The sequence below is a fragment of the Pelobates fuscus genome, chromosome 5, assembly GCF_036172605.1.
Source record: "Pelobates fuscus isolate aPelFus1 chromosome 5, aPelFus1.pri, whole genome shotgun sequence".
Taxonomy (NCBI): domain Eukaryota; kingdom Metazoa; phylum Chordata; class Amphibia; order Anura; family Pelobatidae; genus Pelobates; species Pelobates fuscus.
The window spans coordinates 374303180-374324981 of NC_086321.1; the positions used below are offsets into that span (position 1 = coordinate 374303180).

At 39.8% G+C, this 21802-nt stretch overlaps 1 protein-coding gene across 3 annotated transcripts in view; it reads right to left on the bottom strand.

The window, feature by feature from the left end:
• Nucleotides 1-586: 586 nt before the first annotated feature.
• Nucleotides 587-21802, bottom strand: part of MMD (monocyte to macrophage differentiation associated) — a 109547-nt gene continuing 88331 nt past the window's right edge. For all 3 annotated transcript variants that reach the window (XM_063456238.1, XM_063456240.1, XM_063456239.1), the window contains 6 exons: nucleotides 16694-16775; nucleotides 10868-11028; nucleotides 10073-10147; nucleotides 9194-9295; nucleotides 7988-8057; nucleotides 587-4290 (listed from right to left, as the gene is read on the bottom strand). In XM_063456238.1, the coding sequence (XP_063312308.1) occupies nucleotides 4087-4290; nucleotides 7988-8057; nucleotides 9194-9295; nucleotides 10073-10147; nucleotides 10868-11028; nucleotides 16694-16775 (694 nt within the window). In that variant the 3' untranslated portion in view covers nucleotides 587-4086. The remainder of the gene's footprint in view (nucleotides 4291-7987; nucleotides 8058-9193; nucleotides 9296-10072; nucleotides 10148-10867; nucleotides 11029-16693; nucleotides 16776-21802) is intronic.

A 21802-nucleotide genomic window follows, 5' to 3' on the forward strand; every position in this document is an offset into this window, starting at 1 on the left:
TATTGCTTCAAAAGGTTTTGGTGAATCCCTTTTTTCCCAATCAAGAATAAGTACATATCAATATACACGCTGCTGTTAGGGTACACTGTATTGAACCAGTAATGTTTAAATAGATTTGTAACAATTTCCTTTTCATTCTGTGACAGACGTGTGATCCAAGTCCTGTCTTTTCCTGCAAAACAGAGATTTCCACCAAAATATGGCTCTTTAGAATGAATAGCTCAGGGCTGTATTGGGTCACACACTGCACAGCTTAGTTGACTTTTGACCCAGTCGGCACATTTTCAAAATTCAGACAGAAAAATTAAAATCTGAAGCTCTGCAGTTTTTTTTTTTTTTTTAGCTAAATTCAGGAGTCTGTTAAGAAGAAATATATTTAATAAGTATCTGAGCGGGGAAAGCCAGTCTTGGTATAAAATGAACTCACAAACTTTAGTAAGAACACGCCAAGTCTACTTTACACTATTTCAGAGACCCCTTACTCACAAGAACTCTCCAGTTTGTTGATTTCATTTGTAAATGTTGTTTACAAAATATGTTATTGTGATTCAGGTTTTAAAAAACACAAAACGAAGACACACGATACTTTATATTGAATTTTTATTTGTACACTCAAATGTATGTAGGACATAAAATGTTTACAGAAAAAGTAAAAAGTTTTAAACAATTTCAGTTAATACTTTGAGAAAGAGACACATACTTGAAGCGTGAGACACGAATACAGTGAGCGGCTACATGTTAAGTGGTTTAAAACAATATATTGTGAACTTGTACAAAAGTGGATCACAGAGAATGAGAAGTGTACAAAATATCAGCTAGAAATGCACGATTTACGTCCTTAAGAAATACCTTCACTTCATACAAAAAGATTTGTGAAAGGTCCCACCATGGCAGACCTCGTCACTGACAGTCACTGCATTAAACACGTCAAAGCAAAAACAGGTTTAAAAAAAAAAAAAGTGTCAATGCATTAATACAATAAGAACTTTAGTGTAGTTTGGGGATTAATACTTCAGTCTATATGAAAACCAATGGTTTAGTCACTAGGCAGGCATTTTCAGGAGACCCGATTACAGAGGTGTAAAATTTAGGCTGCAATAGACTATAGAAAAATATCAATCTCAGCCATTGGTAAAAAAACACTTCTTACTCTGTTGCCAGGACACATCACAGTTTAGAGAACAAACCCCTACGGTTTATGTCATATACATGATGAGTTTAGCAAATTACTGCTCACAACCCTATTCTACAATACCTTTTACTGTATTATGGTACCAAATTTGTCAGTATCTGTCTGAAAACACTGACCTCTGATCCCTTGGTGTGAGATTTTCAAAGCACCTTCCCGAGTCCCAGAAAGAAGCCTTTTATATCCATGTCCATTTGAGAAACTCTCTCGATGTTACTATAACTCATACTCAGTCTCTCTTGGGTCTGGCAGTATGAGAGCCATCCGAGTCCTAATGGGCCTCCACAAACTGGGGATAGTAATACAAATTAACGAGGATGTAAACTAAAAAACAAAAAAAAAATGGCACCTTTTCAAAACTGGGCATTATGCAGTTATATAACAAGAGGTAGAAATGGGATAGAAAGTAACGGTTTCTGTGGTATGTTCCTATTAAAAAGATGGCCAAAACAGAAGAATGCCTAAAATGGTCACATCTCTGCCTTGTGATATGTTAAAGTTTATTCTCAGCTGGGATGTAAACAGGGCGTTTAAGCCCTAAAACATGTGACAATCTGTATTCCTCTGAAGTATACGTCTCCAAGAATAATTCTCAGATTTATCAGGACAAAAATGAATCTCCCATTACCAGAAACGGATTTGGAACACGGAATTTCACTTTCTGTGTTCAGAGACTCTTCAACCGCTCAAAACTGATGACAAATAAATAAAATGCCCATTCTTTTCACATGAGGCTAGCAAAAGGAATGGATGAGAAAGTACACATTTTATTCACAGGAAATACAGATTTAAATAAAACTGATTTTAGGTCTGCTGGCCCCAATAAATATCCAAAGATGTTGGCAATAACCAAGCAATGATGGAAGAGTGCAAAACCATAGGGTGGATACCCACAGTGTCCATCCCAGTGCAGGAAATTAGTTAACCTAGATACAGACTGCAAAGCCCAGCTTACATATAGAAAACATTCACAGTTGTGATGTCCTACATACTGTTTTTTGGGAAGAGTGACTGTAAAAGAATTCAGTCCAGAGAATGAGCAGGTCAAGGTAAATGACGGCTGATCTAACAGGCCTTTTATCTGAAATCATAAAAGGTAACAGGTTTAACCAGAAGAATGATTCAAATCACCAAGGTGGATAAAGTTAGCTTTACCTGCAATAAACACCTTATTCTAGCAAGCTATTACTCCAGTATGGTTCAGCACTCAGCCAGCTGATTACCGGCCTGCAGACCGAAAAAGAGTAAAACTGCTGCTTGGCTTTGAATGAAATAACACAAAGAGGAAGGGCGGTGGGTATGATACAAAACGGACAGAGCATGTTTAAACTGAGGTATGTCACGTCCAATATCAGACTATCAGGGGCGTCTTCACAAAGTGGGATTAGGAACAGTCTCTGATCAAAAGCTGCAGACAAAAACACCAAGCACAGCCTGTAAAAATATCACAGTCCTGGGGTCAGGAGAACGGCGTACAAATAAATTACGTCTATGGGAAATGGGTTAGAAAAAAGGCATCATGTTTTGAAAACAAAACAAAAATAAAAGTCAAACCGTTATCTCAGTAAGACACTAGTGAAAGATATTTGGATCTGCAAACGCAGACCGAATTGCTTCACTTTCCGCCATAATGCTGCATTGTCCGGTTAATCCTTAACGCGTTCCAACTGCCCTCTTACAATTAAAGAGGTAACAGATACGTTAAATACATTAACAATACTTTTAGGTTTTGAAATCAGTTTTTATTCTATGGTCACATCAGTTCTATGATTTGTGCGTCCACAGTTCTGCAAGAACACCATGATGACAAAAATAAACCCTCAATTACACAATACCAGCACCACATTATTTACTTTATAAATACTTTTTACATAATTCACATGATCTAATCGCAGACAGTACTCCTCAACTAATACTGGTCACGTCAGCTGCAACGCCAGCCCTCAAAAAAAAGGTGAGGAATTTAAATCCATACAGGAGGTCTGGTCGAATACCCCAACAGACGTTTGTCGACCTCTGTCCCCGGCAAGGAGAAAGGAGACTACCTCAAGGTAGAGTTAAAAATCCTTACACAGACATATCTCCGGAATGCCAGTTCATGGGCATTTAATCTGTTTTTGGGGTGCGTTTTCTTTTTTTTTTTTTTTTTAAACAGAACTTTTTGGGCCTTGGCAGCCCCTCTATCGTTTTTCGATGCCTGAAATTAATTAAATCAAGCAATGTGAGCCACACTAATGGCACTGAAAATTCACAGCATTAATTAATCTCAGCACGGGTATTTTTTTTTCTCCCCATGAGTCATGGGAGGCAAATTTGTGTTATTACACTCGTACTTGAATGTGTAGCTTTGGAATGTATAGTTACGAAGGTTTGCATTTGTATGTGTATATATATATGCAAATTCATATATAAGTGCTTATATAAACTGAGGGAAGAAAACTCCCTTTTTTTCTTAACTGTTGACATGTCAAGTTTGAGAAAATACGATCGTTAAAATTCATAAAGAAATACATCTTTTCGTTTCAAAAGTATAGGATTTTAAGAAATTTTTTAGATACAAATCTCTTTGCTTTGTAAACATTAGATAAGCCAGCTGCTGCTTTTTCCAGAGTGTGCCGTGCCAAAAATCTGAAGACAAAAAAAAATAGGCTCTAGCAAACTCTAGAATAAATTCAGTGGCCACAGCAGCAATGGTGGAATGGGCATACCGTAATTTCAGCGGTTACAATGAGGAAAGAAAATAATATATATATTTTTTTAGAAGATACACAGTGTGTTCACAGTTGTTCGTAAAGAACAAGTTAAGTCAGTGCTTTGTGTGCATCTTAAAATCTCTCCCTCGTCTTACCACATATTTAAGAGTCAAGTAATACTGACAAAAGTTTGCTATAAGGTCGTCATAGGTGACGAATCATATCGGCAGACGGACTCTTGTACAGATACTTCCAAATGGCGTAATAATGCACAGCAGCTGCCAGGGCCACAAACAGGTGCCAAATGGCATGGGCGAAGGGGATAATGCCATCACTTTTGAAGAACACTACTCCTAAGCAGTAGATGAGTCCGCCCCAAGCAAGTTCGTGTAAACCGTCGGTGTTATTCTAGAACAGAGGGCATAGAGATTAAAACACACAGTCAAAGCGATACTTCATAAATTAATAAGAAATACATTCAAGATCTACTAGTCATTAAAAAATGTGAAAAACTACAAAGAAATTAAAATGCACAGCACAGGTTATAAAATGTTTTTCTAAAAGTATACTTAAAGCATAAAAAGATGTATTTAAATTTAAACAATGACTGCAAGACTATGATATTCTTTTGGTTACATGATAACTAAAAACGAACGGCTTATTACATTAGAGGACTCGTACACAAAAACACCATTAACCTGTTAACTGTGATCCTTGTTAGTCTATTATTTTTAGAGATTGTTAATTCAAGGTAAATCAGAGATAAATTTCTTAGGTGTTGGAGGAGGGCAGACTTTTAAACTTTTCCAATACATTTCGGAATAATATTCTGATCAATTAAATTTTTTAAAGATAGTGTATTAAGGTTTTATTGTTAGTAATACTGGGTCTAACAAGAAATAGAACAGACATCTGTCGTATGTTCAAGCTATTTCACAGCAAATATTAGGATAATTAAATACATATACTAACATTTTACTTGTAAACTGAAAGGATATTTATAGAGAGTTTAATAAAACCTATTATAAAATTTTAAAATCACTTTGTTATCCACAGTAAACCCTTTAATAACCCAGCAAAATAGGAATCAGAAACTCTCTCACACACACGACTGAAAGTTAATTAAACTGGCCAGTGAACTATAGGGACCCATCAAGGACCGGACATCTAAAACCAGGTTGATTGACGTGTCACAAACTTCATAGGTTAAAGCTAGAGATTATTTAAAGCAATTAATTTCCAGATGGCTCTATCAACTATGCAGATGGCAGAATTATAATCCACGTGACAGTTGCTGACTAAATCTGGTATTTCAGTGCCAGCGATGTAGCAATCTGATTAGAATTTATTGGAATAAACAAGTTTGAAAATCTTTGGCACCAAAAATACACAAAAAAAAAAAAAAAAAAAAGCCTGTCTAGAACAGATTTATACAGTCACGGAAAAAAACTACAACATCTTTGAATTCTGTGGCTATACATGTCGGGGCATAAGTACAATTATCTGTTTTAGGGATGCACCAAAATGAAAATTCTGGGCCAAAAACGGATTTAAAAAAAAAAATAAAAAAAATGTTTTTTTTCCTATAATTTTATCAATATTAGACTTTTTAATGAATTTAATTAATCTAATATGAAAAACTTCCCTTCTCTTTTAGTGCCCCCCCTCACCCCTTTAATGTTTTTCTCTCCCTCCTCCCCTGTCCCGTTCTTTTCTTCCCCCATAGTCTTCTTTGCCCCCCTCCCGTGTCCCATAGTCTTCTTTGCCCCCCTCCCCTGTGCCATAGTGCAGTATTCTTGACTTTTCATGTTATCATTACTATCTCTCATTGTGATATAATAATCTGAATTGTTAATGCAAGCATGTCTGTCTGTTAAATTATGCAATACAAAAAAAAAAAAAAAAGGAAAAAAAAAGGAAAAAAAAGAAATAAATTTGACCAGTTTTCAGACAAAACGGGATAGGCCCATTTTTTGGCCGAATATTCTGGCAGCCGAAATTTCGAGGCATCCCTAATCGGTTTCTTAGCAGGTCTTCAAATTGGGTAAATACAACCTCAGGTGAACAACAACACTTGACATATTACACGGTCACGATTTAACAGAAATAACTAACCCTTTATTTGCTTACCTTAATCCAGCGCCATTGCTCACTCGGCGCTTGTGAACTCTCCTCCTCCATCAACGTCAGCTTCCGAGTGGAGCCGAACGCGCGGCCAGAGGAGCATGCGCATTCAAACCAAACCATGGGAAAGCTGAATCAATGCTTTCCTACAGGGATCTTTTTTGACGCTGGACTCCTTGAGGACGTCCAGCATCAAATAAGTGCGATTTACTCATTGTAACTCACGGAAGCGCCTCTAGTGGCTGTCAGGGAGAAAACCACTAGAGGCTGGATTAACCCTGCAGTGTAAACATAGCAGATTCTCTGGTTAAAACTAGGGGGGACCTGGCACCCAGACCACTTCATTGAGCTGAAGTGGTCTGGGTGCCTATAGTGGTCTTTTAGGCAGCAATAACTTGAAATAATTTTCTATAGGACGGTTAGTCTCCATAGAGGAGGAATTTTGTCCCAATCTTTGTTGCATTGTCTTAGTTCATTGAGGTTTGCTGGAATTTGTTTATGTACAGCTTATGTACATAAGGTCCCGTCAAATTTCAAACGGGTTGAGGTCTAGACTGGGCCTTGATTTTCTTTTTCTGTCATTCTGCTGTCAAGTGTTCTTGTTCATCTAAGGTTGTATTTACCCAATTTTAAGACCTACTAAGGAACAGATAATGGTTATTATGTCCTGATACGCAACACCAAAGAGGGTGTACTTTCTTTTCCGCATGACTGTATAAAATTTGATATCAGCATCATCTAACAAAAATGGATGGCTGAATGCAAGACAAAAAAATAAAATAAAAATTATTATTAATTATCTGAACCAGACTAATATGGAGTTCAATCACTAGATTTACTCAGGATCTGATAAATATCAGGTGGTTGAAAACCAGCATCGACCCCATCAGGAAATAAAAAGGTTTGTTATTCGGCATTCAAGAATGACATCTAAAGTTACAGGAAGTGTGGTCTCATGGAAAGAAAAGGGGTATTTTTGTTGCTTTGGTTCAGCCAGTGAAGACATGGAATTCACTTTCAATTTAAGTTGTTTTGAAATACTTTAAGGAAGGAGAACATACTTTGCATATTAGAGATATTCAATGCAATTTAGGTAGCACTGATCAAAAGCCATTGGAGGGGAGAATACAATTATTATATACCGTATTTATCGGCGTATAACACACACTTTTTCTCCCTGAAAATCGGGGGCAAATGATGTGTGCATGTTATACGCCGATATACCGTATTTTTCGCTCCATAAGACGCACTTTTTCCCCCTCAAAAGTGAGGGGAAATGTCTGTGCGTCTTATGGAGCGAATGTGAAGGTTTACTTACCTGTCTTGAAGCGTGGGCCGGTGTTCAGCGCGCACCGCGGTACTGGAACTTCAATTTCAGGTTCCGGTTTCCGTCGGGACTGAAAGGAAGTGCGCACTCAGTGTGCACACTTCCTTTCAGTCCCGCCGGAAACCGGAACCTGAAATTGAAGTTCCTGTACCACGGTGCGCGCTGTGAAGCCGGCCCACGCTTCAAGACAGGTAAGTAATTATGGGACAAGGGGAGGGAAAGTGCACTATGGGACAAGGGGAGGGGAGGGCACTATGGGAGGGGGGGAGAACACTATGGGATGAGTGGGGGGACACTATGGGAGTGGGGGGGAACACTATGGCATGGGGGGGGGGAAGACTTTGGGAGGGGGGGAGAATACTATGGGAGGGGGGGGAAATTTCATGAAATTTCCTTCTTAAAATGAGGTGCGTGTTATATGCCGATAAATACGGTATATTTTAATTATCAGGAGTGAAACTGGAAAGATAAAGACTGGGTTTTTATTACATTTTTTCGTTTGTTTAATTTCTTGCCCTTTACAGATCATGGACTAGGAGTGATCAGAAAAGCTGAACTCTGTGGATAGTGTTCTATTTAATTAGTGATGTACAACTATGTGGGGTTATGAAAAGCACAGTGAGCGTGTTCTTACACGAATATACAATTCCTTACCATTGATGTCACTACTAAAGCAGGTGAAAATCCCATTGCTAAATAGAAGAGGAGCTCAACAATCTTATACCTAAAAGAATAAAATAATTTCTTAATGGCTCATGTTGAACAACCAAAGCTCCAAAAGAATTGTGTAGCCGTACAGGCACCTCGTCACAGCTCTGCGTTACATCATTTAAATACATCTTGTGTATACATGCAGTTGCAGCAACAACATGCAGAGAAAAACAGCAGCTTCAAGTTGCGCAAGTTACCAATCTAGTGCGATAAACCAGCAATCCCCAACGTGTAGCTCTTCAAACATTACAAAACAACACATCCCATGATCCCCAGAAACCTACTGGCTATGAAAGCGAGCTTCAGCCTTTATAATGCTTGGAGTGATGCTTTCAATAGTTTAAGTTTTGAAGTGCGTCCTTATGAATCATGACAAGTGAAATGTGACATCACAATGCTGATTATTGTTCTAAGCAGGGCCTGACAATCTCACCATAATACCTAACTTACTCTATGGTGGTTACAATACGGTAACATTAAGAGAGCTGCACGTTGCCGATTCCTGGTAAGTGATCAGAGCTGCTCATACAGATTTTTACTTAAACAGACAATTTAACTCCATGAACACCAAGGAAAACCACCAGACATGAAGATCCATTCCTTCTGGCACACATGGTTAAATTAATGTGTGTGACCTGAATATACATCAATGCACATGTTTATTAGTACTGGGGTTACAAAAGTCTTGGAATCGGTGATAAAATGAAAGGAAATCAATGAATGAATGAATCGTGAGTTGAGATTTTATCACAGAGTTTTATTAAACAGACACATGGATTGTGTCGCATTGCACACTGGAGAATCGGCAAGGCTAGATATCGAGGGGGAACAAGGGTCCAGAAAGGAGGGTAAATCGGAACATATCACCAAATATACAAGAAGGTCTCTATTAAAGCCCTGCTGGCACTATGCAATGCATGGGGGCAGCACTCCATCACGTGGGGATATGACAAGATGGAGCAATGGGCGTAACACATTCACTCGTTGAGATAGGGTGAGTGTAAGAGGACACCCCATCTTCCATGAATTTAGGAAAGGATCTGCACGTGGAGAGGTGTTACAGTGACATATCACATAACTAGGAATGTATAATATTAAAAGAAAAACACTTAATTTCATTGAAATAAACTGCACCAACATCATTCTTACCTTTCATGATATAAAAATACATAAACGGTTCCTCCTGCTGCCATTAACCAGATGAACCATCGCATATGAGATGCTAAAGGACCAAGTTCACGCAGGTTCAACCTAGAACAAGAGTTTTACAATTAAAAATGAACTAACTGAGCAGAGAAGGAAGGTTATCAGTTTGGGGCCCCCCCTCCATTCTTCGTATAGGGAATAGTAAATAGGGCAAACTTGGCAATTCATCTTCATGGCGCCTAGGCCACTGCCCAACACCTGGGCCCATATGTTAAATTGCCTTATGCTTAACCAGCTATCACTCAGCATGTTAAACCCGCTGATCTAGACAAAGTTTATATTAAATAAAATTATATATTTCTTTACAAAATTCAGCTCTGACCAACATATAATCCCTAAAGATACCATGAGTTGGGCACAGAAAGGATCTTATTCAAGTCTGAAATGTTGCCTAAAGCCTCAGCTGCATCTTTTCCGATTTGCTCATTGTAACGATTACAAAATGTCAGATAAAAAAATAAAATAAAAAAAATAAAAAATCCAATTTAGACTGACTTCATCCTAGCCACACCATCTAGTTTGGTGGCTAATCAGGAATTTCATTGCCCACTGTTGCATTATAAGGCATTGCGGATAGTTTCTAATTAAAAACATATATAACAGAGAGGAAACCTTGAGAAATTGAATAAAATTAGATATTTATAGGAGGAGTTTAACAGTCTATGTTTAATTAACCCCATGTTACCCGGCACAAAGTGAGAGAAGTGATACGTTCAAATTCCTGGTAACTATTTATTATAAATGAAAGTGAAAATAGAAAAACTATATACATTTAGAGAATTTACAAAGTGATAAATTTGTAAAGTGATACAGGTCACCTACCACGGTGCATAGGACGCTGCAATGAAAAAGTAGATCACCATTCTGTCACACATGTGGAAACAATGTTCGACTGTTCTAGAAAAAGAAAGAGAAAGAAAAGAAAAACTAAAAACAAAAGGAAAGAGGATCTGGAACAGACACCAAGCTAAATAAATAATGCCATGAGTCAGGGAGAGTGCAGCGTACGAACACACAGGTCGCTGGGAATATCCAGTGACAGATGAATAGGGAATACCTGACTTTGCTGGTGCAGCGATAGTGTAGGAAACTCTGCTAAAATCCTACCAATGACTGCAGAATTACGGGAAGAGATTTAACGCCTGAATGTAAAGTTACCTAAAAGGAGCACACCAGGCCCAACACGTTAGATGCACTGTGTAGGTTAGGTTACAGTTAGTTATACAAATAGCAAAAACTAATCGTTCGTTTGGTTCCATAACAGCACCCTCTCTGCTCTTCCTTCGGAGACACCGCACATGAGAGGTTTGTTTGCTGCAGTTAATCTGATTTCTATATTAGAAAGTAACGGAAATACCACTCCCAGAAACCCTGGACAGCAGGGATTTATGGAATAGGCTCAGCACTGGTATTTAGGAAGAGAGGGGCCCTCGTGTTAGAGCACGCTAGGAAGAGAGGGGCCCTCGTGTTAGAGCACGCTAGGAAGAGAGGGGCCCTCGTGTTCGAGCACGCTAGGAAGAGAGGGGCCCTCGTTTTAGAGCACGCTAGGAAGAGAGGGGCCCTCGTGTTAGAGCACACTAGGAAGAGAATACTCTGGAGTCACAGCTAAACACATACCTCAGGTGACTCTTCTTCCAGGTAACAATATGAAATACTGTGGACACGATAAAGAGGGTGCACAGGCCCACGCCATAAATGCAAGCCGTTATCTTCTCCCACCGGTCATTGGACATGCGGTGCAGCAGGGCACTTCCCACGATAGCTGGGACAATGAGGAACTAAAGGCAGAGAGAGAGACACACTATTACAAGCAATGAAGAGAGAACCAGGGCTACAGAAATAGATTAGATCATCAATGGGGGTCATGGTGACTGGATTAGAAGTAGACAGATGGGTTTATTAACTAAAGTGTTAATTTTTGGGGAAATCAAAGCAAAGCAAAAATTATAGGCTTAAATAGCAGAACTAAAAACATAGCGGATATAAAAATTTTCGTTGTAAAATTCACTTTGAAATATCGACAATTCACACTTTAATTCCAAATGATTATCCTTCAAAGACACAAAGATTTGCTCCACGTGTTCTGTTGATTATTAGAAATAAATATGCAACTAAACATCTCTCATTCTGTTATCCTTGAAATAATTAGTCTATTTTACTGGGAGGTTTTAAAGTGACACTCTGGGCACCATAACAACCTCATCGGTTCAAGGGGTTCAAACATTAACAAATGAACGGTTTAATCCTAAAGTCTTCAATCTGATATGTGTCAGCTCTTCTTCGATTTGAGTTAAAGGTGTCAATCAGAAAGCCTCTGACCTGGACACGGCTCATTATTGGAGCACATCAGCGGACGCTCTCAGCCTATCCGTAACAGTAGCTCCCCATTCACAAAAGCAGAGTGCAAAAGATATGTACCGTTTTCACTTTGTTTTGTGAATGGGGAGCTAGTGAGCTCTGTTGAATCCTGAATAGGAACAGCTGATGGGGGGTGAATGGAAAACTTTGGGTTCAAACCATGCGTTATTGGTTAAACTCCCATCAAGGTCATTCTGGTGAAGTTGTTATGGTGCCTGGAGTGTTTTTTCAAATAGGTCCATCAACCAAACTTAATGGGAGCAGCGTCCTGTAAACAATTTACCGGCATGCAACAAATGCTCCATTTCAATGTGATTTACAGACTTATGGTCTTTCAGAACCAAGATTAAACAACATACTCCAAAAAACAAAAAAAACCCAAAAAACAAAACAACAAAAAACACACACACACACCAGGACGACTGCATTTGTTAAATGCTTCTGTAGCAGTTGCGGATTTCCTTAAACATTTTTTTTTGCAGAGCTTCTTTGATAAAGTTCTGTTTTGTACGGTCATACAATCGGCATGCCATCATCTTATTGCACAGCAGTACACAATACATCAGGATTATTTTGCCTGCTGAACTTAAATATTTACTTCAGCCTCTGATGCAATTGTTTAAATATCCAGGAAATAATTCTCGATCATTTTTAATAAAATAAAGATTTCTTATACCAAGAAATTCAAGGTGTGGCCATCAGATTCATCACCTGGGGCTGCACAGGCCACACAAGGAGCAGACTATAAACACACACCAAAGATAAACACTTAGAAAGAAGACAATATGTTAATAGTAATGCAGGTGTGGGATGTAATGAAAAGAAGCCGTCACGTCTCCTGATGTTACAACGTTTAATAAAAACTACGAATAAAAATAAATACATTCGTATAGAACATCGCTATCCCGTTCAATCCTGGCACAGCCAGGGCACACATTACATTGAAGAAGAAATTACAGAAACATTGTATCTGCTTCTCATGTGCCTATGCTGGCTGCCTGGTGCAAAGGACAGAGCTTGTAACAACGATTGACAGGGAGCTAAGATGGCGGAGCCCAGTTGCAGGACTGGGATAACTACAGTTGTGCGGATTTTAACATTTTCAGACCTTAGATCAGAGGTGCCCAAAATTTAGATCCCCAGAGGTTTTAAAAACTGCAGCTTCTATGATGCTTTGCCATTCTAAAGGCACCTTTAAAAAGGCATGCAATGCATCTTGGGAGTTGTAGTTTTACAACATTGGAGGATCTACCTTTTGGGCAGCCCTGCCTTAGAGAAACACATTTATTAAACATAATATTAAAGGGACACTATAGTCACCGAACAACTACAGCTAATTGCCTTTGTTCTGGTAAGTACCGTATATACTCGAGTATAAAAGTCGAGTTTTTTAGCACATTTTTTGTGCTGAAAAACCCCAACTCGACTTATACTCGAGTCAATGTCTGTATTATGGCAACTTATATTATTATAATACAGACTGGGGGCTGTCAGAGAGCGCTTACCTCTCCTGCAGCTCCTGTCAGCTCCCTCCTCCTCTGCGCCGGTCCGCTTCCCTGTCGGCTCCCAGTGTAAGTCTCGCGAGAGCCATGCTATGACCCCGCGGCTCTCGCGAGACTTACACTGGGAGCCGACAGGGAAGCTGACCGGACCGGTGCGGAGGAGAAGGGAGCTGACAGGAGCGGTAAGCACTCTCTGCCAGCCCCCCTCCACTGAACTGCCATTGCCACTGGACCACCAGGGAGTGAGAGCCCCCCTCCCTGCCATGTATCAAGCAGGGAGGGGGGACGAAAAAAAAATATATAAATAATAAAATAATATAAAAAAAATAAAATTAAAAATACAAAAAATATTAATAAAACAAAAAAACAATTAATATTAAAATAATAATTAAAAAATAATAAAAATGCCCACCCCCCCACCAAGGCTCTGCATCACACAACACTGCGTTCATACACACACACACACACGGCACTCATATACACACACACACACACACACACACGGCACTCATATACACACACACACACACACACACACGGCACTCATATACACACACACACACACACACACGGCACTCATATACACACACACACACGGCACTCATATACACACACACACACGGCACTCATATACACACACACACACCCGGCACTCATATACACACACACGGCACTCATATACACACACACGGCACTCATATACACACACACACACACACTGCACTTATTATATACACACTGTAAATAAATATCCAATTAATATAATTTTTGTAGGATCTAATTTTATTTAGAAATTTACCAGTAGCTGCTGCATTTCCCACCCTAGTCTTATACTTGAGTCAATACGTTTTCCCAGTTTTTTGGGGTAAAATTAGGGGCTTCGGCTTATATTCGGGTTGGCTTATACTCGAGTATATACGGTAGAATCATTCCCTTCAGGCTTTTTGCTGTAAACACGGTCTTTTCAGAGAAAATGCAGTGTTTACATTACAGCCTAGGGATACCTCCACTGGCCACTCCACAGAATGCCGCTTCAGGTGATTCCTGGGGCAGTGCTGCACAGTATGACTGCCATTCAGTGTCTCCATCCTCTGCATGCAGACACTGAACTTTCCTCATAGAGGTTCATTGATTCAATTAATCTCTATGAGTAGATGCTGATCGGCCAGGGTTGTGCTGGCTCTGCCCCTTATCGGCCTCCTTGACAGTCTCAGCCAATCCTATGGGGAAGCACTGTGATTGGCTCAAAAACAACACTTCTGATGATGTCAGCAGACATTTTCACAGGCAAACAGGGGCAGAGGTAGCAGCTGCAGACTTGAATACAAGTAAGATTATACTATATTTAGGGGCTAGATGGGGCTAGATGGTGGCTTAAACACTATAGGTTCAGAAATATAGGTTTGTGTTCCTCACCCTATAGTGCTCCTTTAAGCATTTTAGAAGTAACCAACCATTCTCCTTTGAAGAGCAGAGTGTCCCATTCATACAAATAGGTTTTTCACATCCCTTTCTGGTTCTGTCATGATTACTGCCACTATTCAGTAAGACTGCAATGACCAACATTCCACATAGGTTTAGGATTATAGAATGCATTTCCAGCTCAGCTCCTATATTTATCTTTTTACTGCATTGAATATCCCCCAAATCCTCTATATCACAGGGCACCCACTGGCTCTGAATATTTTAGCTGTATGAAAACGTATGAGATGGGAAAAAAGGGCTTATTGTTGGCTGGAGTAAAAAGAAATGTAATCCCACTTCTTTTTCGAGAAGAAAACACAGTAAATACCCTAAACTCCCCGGCGGCAGATACTGTAGACATTTACTTTCATAGCTTTCAGAATACTTGGAACAGGGAGAGAGAAATAAATAAACAAATCAAACACATTCCCAGAAACCTATTAATCGCCTACTCTGTGTTCTCATGAAATCATCGCATTATTAGCCATCTACAGAGGATTCCACCTTTGTATATGCATGGCAGTAAGGGGAGGTTCTCCAAACCACAGAATGTTTCATAAAGCCAAAGCACTTGGCACGCAGGGCACCCCACAAACAAACTCAGTCGTCAGGCGCTGCCAGGGGCCCCTCTAAGAGTACGGATTAAAAAGCACAGACTGAGCTGGGTTTCTGAATGCATTGTTTATCCTCGCAAGGGCCATATAAGGGGTGCAAGAAACAGAACTAGGTACGAGACATACATCTTAACAGCTGACGCTAGCAAGCTGCTGTAATAAAAACACAAACATTTTTTTAGTAATAGCAACCTAGGACTAAGTAAGCTCAAGTTGGTGTAAAAACAAACTCCCAAAGTTCTGCCCAGTGAGGAACTAGTTAAATGGTAAATCCTATTCACACAAGCAGTTACAATGTAACTCTCCTACATTCAGCCTCTCAATCACAGTTCAATGCAGTATTTAGAAACATGGGGCTGTGAACACACACACACACACACACACACACACACACAGTATGGACCTATAATATTATGCAGATATTTTGCAGTACACCAACAGGTGCATTTTTTCTCCATTTGGTTCACACAACTAAGGATAAGGAGCGAATACAGAAAAAAGGGGAGATTTGATGCAGGGATCATGGGAAAATATATCCGATAAAGTGTAAATGCTAAATGGATTACAAATTTCCCCAAGATTCTATCCAAATGGTTTTATTCATTCACTGTGTGTGTAATTTGTAAACTCGGTGGATCTGGTTATAGAATTGCTGAATTCAAGACTTTCAGAGTTTAAAACCGTTAGAAACTAAATAAATGGATGAAAGATTCTGGGATAGAACAGGACGGATTGGTAAAGCCTTCTAACCTGAATCCTAGTCAGTAAAGAGAATTCACACCTGGATTCCTGAACCCAGACTGGTCTCTTTAACCCCCTTAAGGACCAAACTTCTGGAATAAAATGGAATCATGACGTGTCAGACATGTCATGTGTCCTTAAGGGGTTAAACTGAGTTAACAGTGAAGATAAAAGTGAAACGTTACAGTTTAATTACCTCTGCCACCAATCAGACGCATTTTACTTTCCATTAACAAAATGACAGAGACTTAGAGGAGTCACTGTGCTAAATCCACCTTTATAGACACATATAGAGAATTGCATTACGGGAAGCTTCTTGTAAAGAGGTCATGGAATTCTTACAGAATGCATGCTGCCACAGATCGTAAATATTCATACTATATCATAATGATTAGGGAGAGAGAAAAACACTACTTGTTAAAGTGAAGCAAGTCCTGCTGTCATCCACCCACTAGACCGCTTATTTTATCCACTGGAGAACAGAGTGTGGTTTAAATTTGGTGCCCTATGGCATTAGTGGGCATGCATGCGCTACTCTCCCGGTTCATATTAATGAGAGACTGGTAATATCTAGGGCACATGAGATGATATCCCTGGAAAAATGTCAAAAAAAGGAACAATTTCCCAATTTATTTATTTATTTGGTCAATTCATTATTTCCAATTCATCCATTAAGTCATTAAATTTTTACGCACCCTTCAACATTATGGCTGGTTTTGGCACAGTATACGTGGTACACATATTACAGAGATCCTTTTACTTACTGCATGTGTGTAGCAGTTAGCAGCGTGTTCGTAACAAGTCGGTATATAGCGGCTGTTTGCAGGGGCTCTGTGGTTCATGAACCTGCCAAAAAAAAAAAAAATTATTCATAGATAAAAAGATATAAAACCATACTGGTCATAAACCCTGAACAAATACAGAGGTTTAACCTAAAGAAAAATACTAATTTTCCTTCACAGCAAACCATCCACAAAAATCACAGGAAATTCTGTTCCCACTTTCTCAATGGCAGCAATAAACCGTAACGAGCCACTGTCAACGGCAGTGAGACTGTAGGAGCTGTAGCTCCATGGGAATACAAGTGGCAGACAGCAGTTAACCTTCCCAGCAGAGCCAGGTTCTGCAAGGCCAGATGGGGCTCACTCAAAGTATATTTAGATGGAGGGAGTGGAAATATCACTGGATTTCCCACAATTGACAAAGCACACTTATCTTGGCGGTCTCAGGATTCAAATGGCTGATGCTATCCATATGTTATTGTTTATGGCATGCATCATCCTCATTTGTTTACAAACACAAACAGCCCGTCAATCTAACAGGCAGACAGTGTTAAAATCCCATATTGCACTGCAGCTACTGAATTGCTACTAAACGATATTTAGCTCTCGCCCCCTATTTTTGATTGCTTTCTTTGCCTTGTTTCAACCTATTTCTCCTCTGGTTTTTTTTTGTGGTTTTTGTAAACAAATTAAATAACCAATTCTTATGTCCTGTGTAAAGCAAAAAGGAGTGCCTGCTGCCAGTCACATGTAAATGCACACCAATGGGCTTTATCTAAACCAGCCCTGCACGATGCAACTTTTAGCAGACTTTTTATTAAAGGGACAGTCACTAAAACAAAGCAGTAAACATCCACATTGCTCTCTCATATGTCCATATGGGTGCGATGACGGTAGAAACGGGGTGGGGTGTGTGTCTCAAGCCCCATTTCGAACGGCGTAAAGGGAATTCTTGTTGCTCTCCAGCTTTGGATTTTGATAACTGAGCAATTTATTCATCAATCTATGCCATATATAAATCACAAAGCAAGACACACCCATGAGAGAAGACTCTGTACAAATAACAGTCCCCAGTGTTAGAGGAGATTTGTATGGGCAGATTCCAGTGACAAGAGCCCACTACAAAGCACACTGTAGTGGTCATGGTGTCCAAATTACCCTGGCACTCTCTCCTCCCCATGTAAGTAGTTAAACCGTTAAGTATCGGAGGGTCCCAGAGGGAAGGCTCTCACTTCCAGCTGAGTGACACCCATAGAACCCCAGGTAAAAAGAAGCCAAACTTACCAAAAGGTTTGATTACTTACATTGAGGGTACTCCAGAACTCTCCTCACACCATAAACACTAGACTTGTGCAAAAATCTCTTCCAGCCGAGTCGTCCAAATCAAAATCCTTTTAATCCACACTTGAACTAATGGACCTGCCCACGATTTACCTCTGGAGTCATTATCATTGCATAAGATTCTGAAGGTAAATCCCGGATGGATCGATTGGTTTGGGTGTGGATTAAAACGATATTTATTTGGACAAATTGGCTGCAATATCATTTTGCACAAGTCCAATTATGGTGTAGTACTGGCTAGGTGCTAGGAGTGCTTCAAAGATGAAACGTCCTTTGTGCGATAGTCAGTAAAGTTCTCCAGTAATAATCTGTGCTAACACCAAAGAAGCTTTTCTCATTCACAAAGAGTGCGTTCTTTACACAGTACACATGCAAATCAAGCAGGCTTGGAGACTAATCCATGTCACACCAAAAGGGGCATTTAAATGAGGTTTTATTTATTTGTTACGCAAATTATCCGATGAATCTGAAGGCATTTTTGCCCTAAAATCAAAGCAGTCTCTGCTCCTTTCTGTATCTGCAATGTTGGAAATGATGTTTGCAGGTTATTCACTAGACTCTGAATTTTAACCCAAATAATATAAAAGCAGCCAAAACAGTGGATGTAGAAAACGTCTTCATGACAATATAGCACAGCCCCCAACATTTGAAAAGGACAAAGAGGGTCACTTATTTTAGGATTGTGTCTTGCGGTATGGCCAGGGGTAGGGCTGTTCTGAGTTTTAGGAGATTTACCAGTAGCAATTTATACAACTAAAATGTAATTTAGAAGAAGAACAATGTATCTTATTTACACAGACTGATTTCTAAAAAACATTTATTGTAGTTTAAAGACACATTACTGGGAGTATTATTGCTGTGGAGCTCTGTTATACACACACAGACACATTACTGGGAGTATTATTACTGTGGGGCTCTGTTATACACACTCAGACACATTACTGGGAGTATTATTACTGTGGGGCTCTGTTAAACACTAAGACACATTACTGGGAGTATTATTACTGTGGGGCTCTGTTAAACACTAAGACACATTACTGGGAGTATTATTGCTGTGGGGCTCTGTTATACACTCAGCCACATTACTGGGAGTATTATTACTGTGGAGCTCTGTTATACATTCAGACACATTACTGGGAGTATTATTGCTGTGGAGCTCTGTTATACACTCAGACCCATTACTGGGAGTATTATTGCTGTGGAGCTCTGTTATACAGACACATTACTGGGAGTATTATTGCTGTGGAGCTCTGTTATACACTCAGACACATTACTGGGAGTATTATTGCTGTGGAGCTCTGTTATACACTCAGGCACATTACTGGGAGTATTATTGCTGTGGGGCTCTGTTATACAATCAGACACATTACTGGGAGTATTATTGCTGTGGGGCTCTGTTATACACTCAGACACATTACTGGGAGTATTATTGCTGTGGAGCTCTGTTATACACTCAGACACATTACTGGGAGTATTATTGCTGTGGAGCTCTGTTATACACTCAGGCACATTACTGGGAGTATTATTGCTGTGGGGCTCTGTTATACAATCAGACACATTACTGGGAGTATTATTGCTGTGGGGCTCTGTTATACACTCAGACACATTACTGGGAGTATTATTGCTGTGGAGCTCTGTTATACAGACACATTACTGGGAGTATTATTGCTGTGGGGCTCTGTTATACAATCAGACACATTACTGGGAGTATTATTGCTGTGGGGCTCTGTTATACACTCAGACACATTACTGGGAGTATTATTGCTGTGGAGCTCTGTTATACAGACACATTACTGGGAGTATTATTGCTGTGGAGCTCTGTTATACACTCAGACACATTACTGGGAGTATTATTGCTGTGGAGCTCTGTTATACACTCACATTACTGGGAGTATTATTGCTGTGGAGCTCTGTTATACACTCAGGCACATTACTGGGAGTATTATTGCTGTGGGGCTCTGTTATACAATCAGACACATTACTGGGAGTATTATTGCTGTGGGGCTCTGTTATACACCCAGACACTCTTATACAACACTATAGTTCCCGCTTGGTATAGGCAGGTCAAACCCTGCCCTGGCTCCCTAGTAGACATTGATGAGGCAGCAGAGATGCCTCGGCATGTTACACAGTCAAAGGTGATATTTGCATTACACCTTTCCCTGTTTGATTTTTAAGCTTACCGAAGACAGCATGGAAATCAGAAAGGCCAGCAAGAAAGAAAAGTCTGGAACTAACCTGGGTTTCCCCCAGGTAAAACCTGCCCATGAACCCAAACTGGTCACAATATCAAAATACAGGCCATAGAAGTAGTAAGTAGCCTTGCACACAGCATGACCATGACAAACGAAATATGATCACAATTCATAGGACATCAAACAAAAGCAATAAAAAAAAAAAAATGAACAGTAAGGCCACTTATGTTAAGGTCTTAGTAGGAAAAATGTAGATTTCATTCAAATCATTGATTTTCTGTGTGTTGGAGAGAAATGCCAGTATTTGTACACACATCGGCACCCAGGTCCAATAACGGCCTGCCTGCAAGGATGAGATTTATTAACTATATTATCCTGGACTTCAGCAATGAGATCCTGCGGTTAATCAGTCACCTGCATCCATATTCCCTGCTCAGAGCTGGAACAACCACCTGCTACACCCAGCCTGGTGTACAGGATCTGTAGCACCGACAGCCCATGGACCAAGCACTGCATAGTCAGTGAATAGGAAGGACAATGGGATCATGAGCATTGTCCTCATCAACAGCTTGCCTGGTGACTGATGCTCTTGGCAGCCAGCCACCAACCTGTTACAGTTATCTTTAGGACACTGGCTTTTGGTGTAAGCTTGGTCTTGTGTTCCTAGCTATACAGTGATTAAATTCCCTGGTTTTATACTCTATAATTCTGTAGCATGAATGACTATTACTTTGTCATGGCATGATCTAACGTCCTGCCTCCTAGCCATACTCCGTTACACCTCTATAAGAAATGTATGCAAGTCTGTAAATGAATGTGTCTGACGGTGTAGGAGAGTGTGTTTCACTCGGTGTACATAGTAAAAAAAAAAAAAAAGACAAAATAATTGGAGGCACACCCGAAACACGCATTTTTGCATAATACAGATAAAGGAACAGAGCACAGATAAAAATACATTTTATAAGGCTACTTAAAATCGCCTATCTCAGCAAACAAACATGGGGATTCAGTTCCATCATATGGTCATATTGTGTTAAGCCCACCACTATGTCACAGTACCCCAATATCAGTGTGTCCTACACAAATTCCAACATGGGAGACATGTATTTTTATGTGTGAACTGTTCGTTTATCTGGATTATGACAGATAACTGTTGGTGTCAGACAGTTTATTATTTATTTATTTATTATTATTATGTGTCGCAAGGAGTGTGCATCTAAGTGAGGGGACTGGCAGTTTTTAAGTGGCTCTGAGGTTTGAGGGCAGTCTTGTCTGGGATGGTCAACTGTTCACTCTGAGCCAACGACCTATGTCCTGCACCACCAGGCTTAGCTTAGCTTTTGGCTCTAATTAAGCAGTAGTAATATAATAACTAGTATTAATATAGCACTTTTCTCCCAGTAGGACTTAAAGTGCTTTTTAACGCACGCTCTCGGAATTAACCAAATCAGTAATAGATGTGACCTTTCATTTTTGAACAGGCTTTATAGTCAGGGAATTTACCAACTGAGCTACCTCACTGGCTAGTATAGGCAGGGATGGCACCCAGCAGACA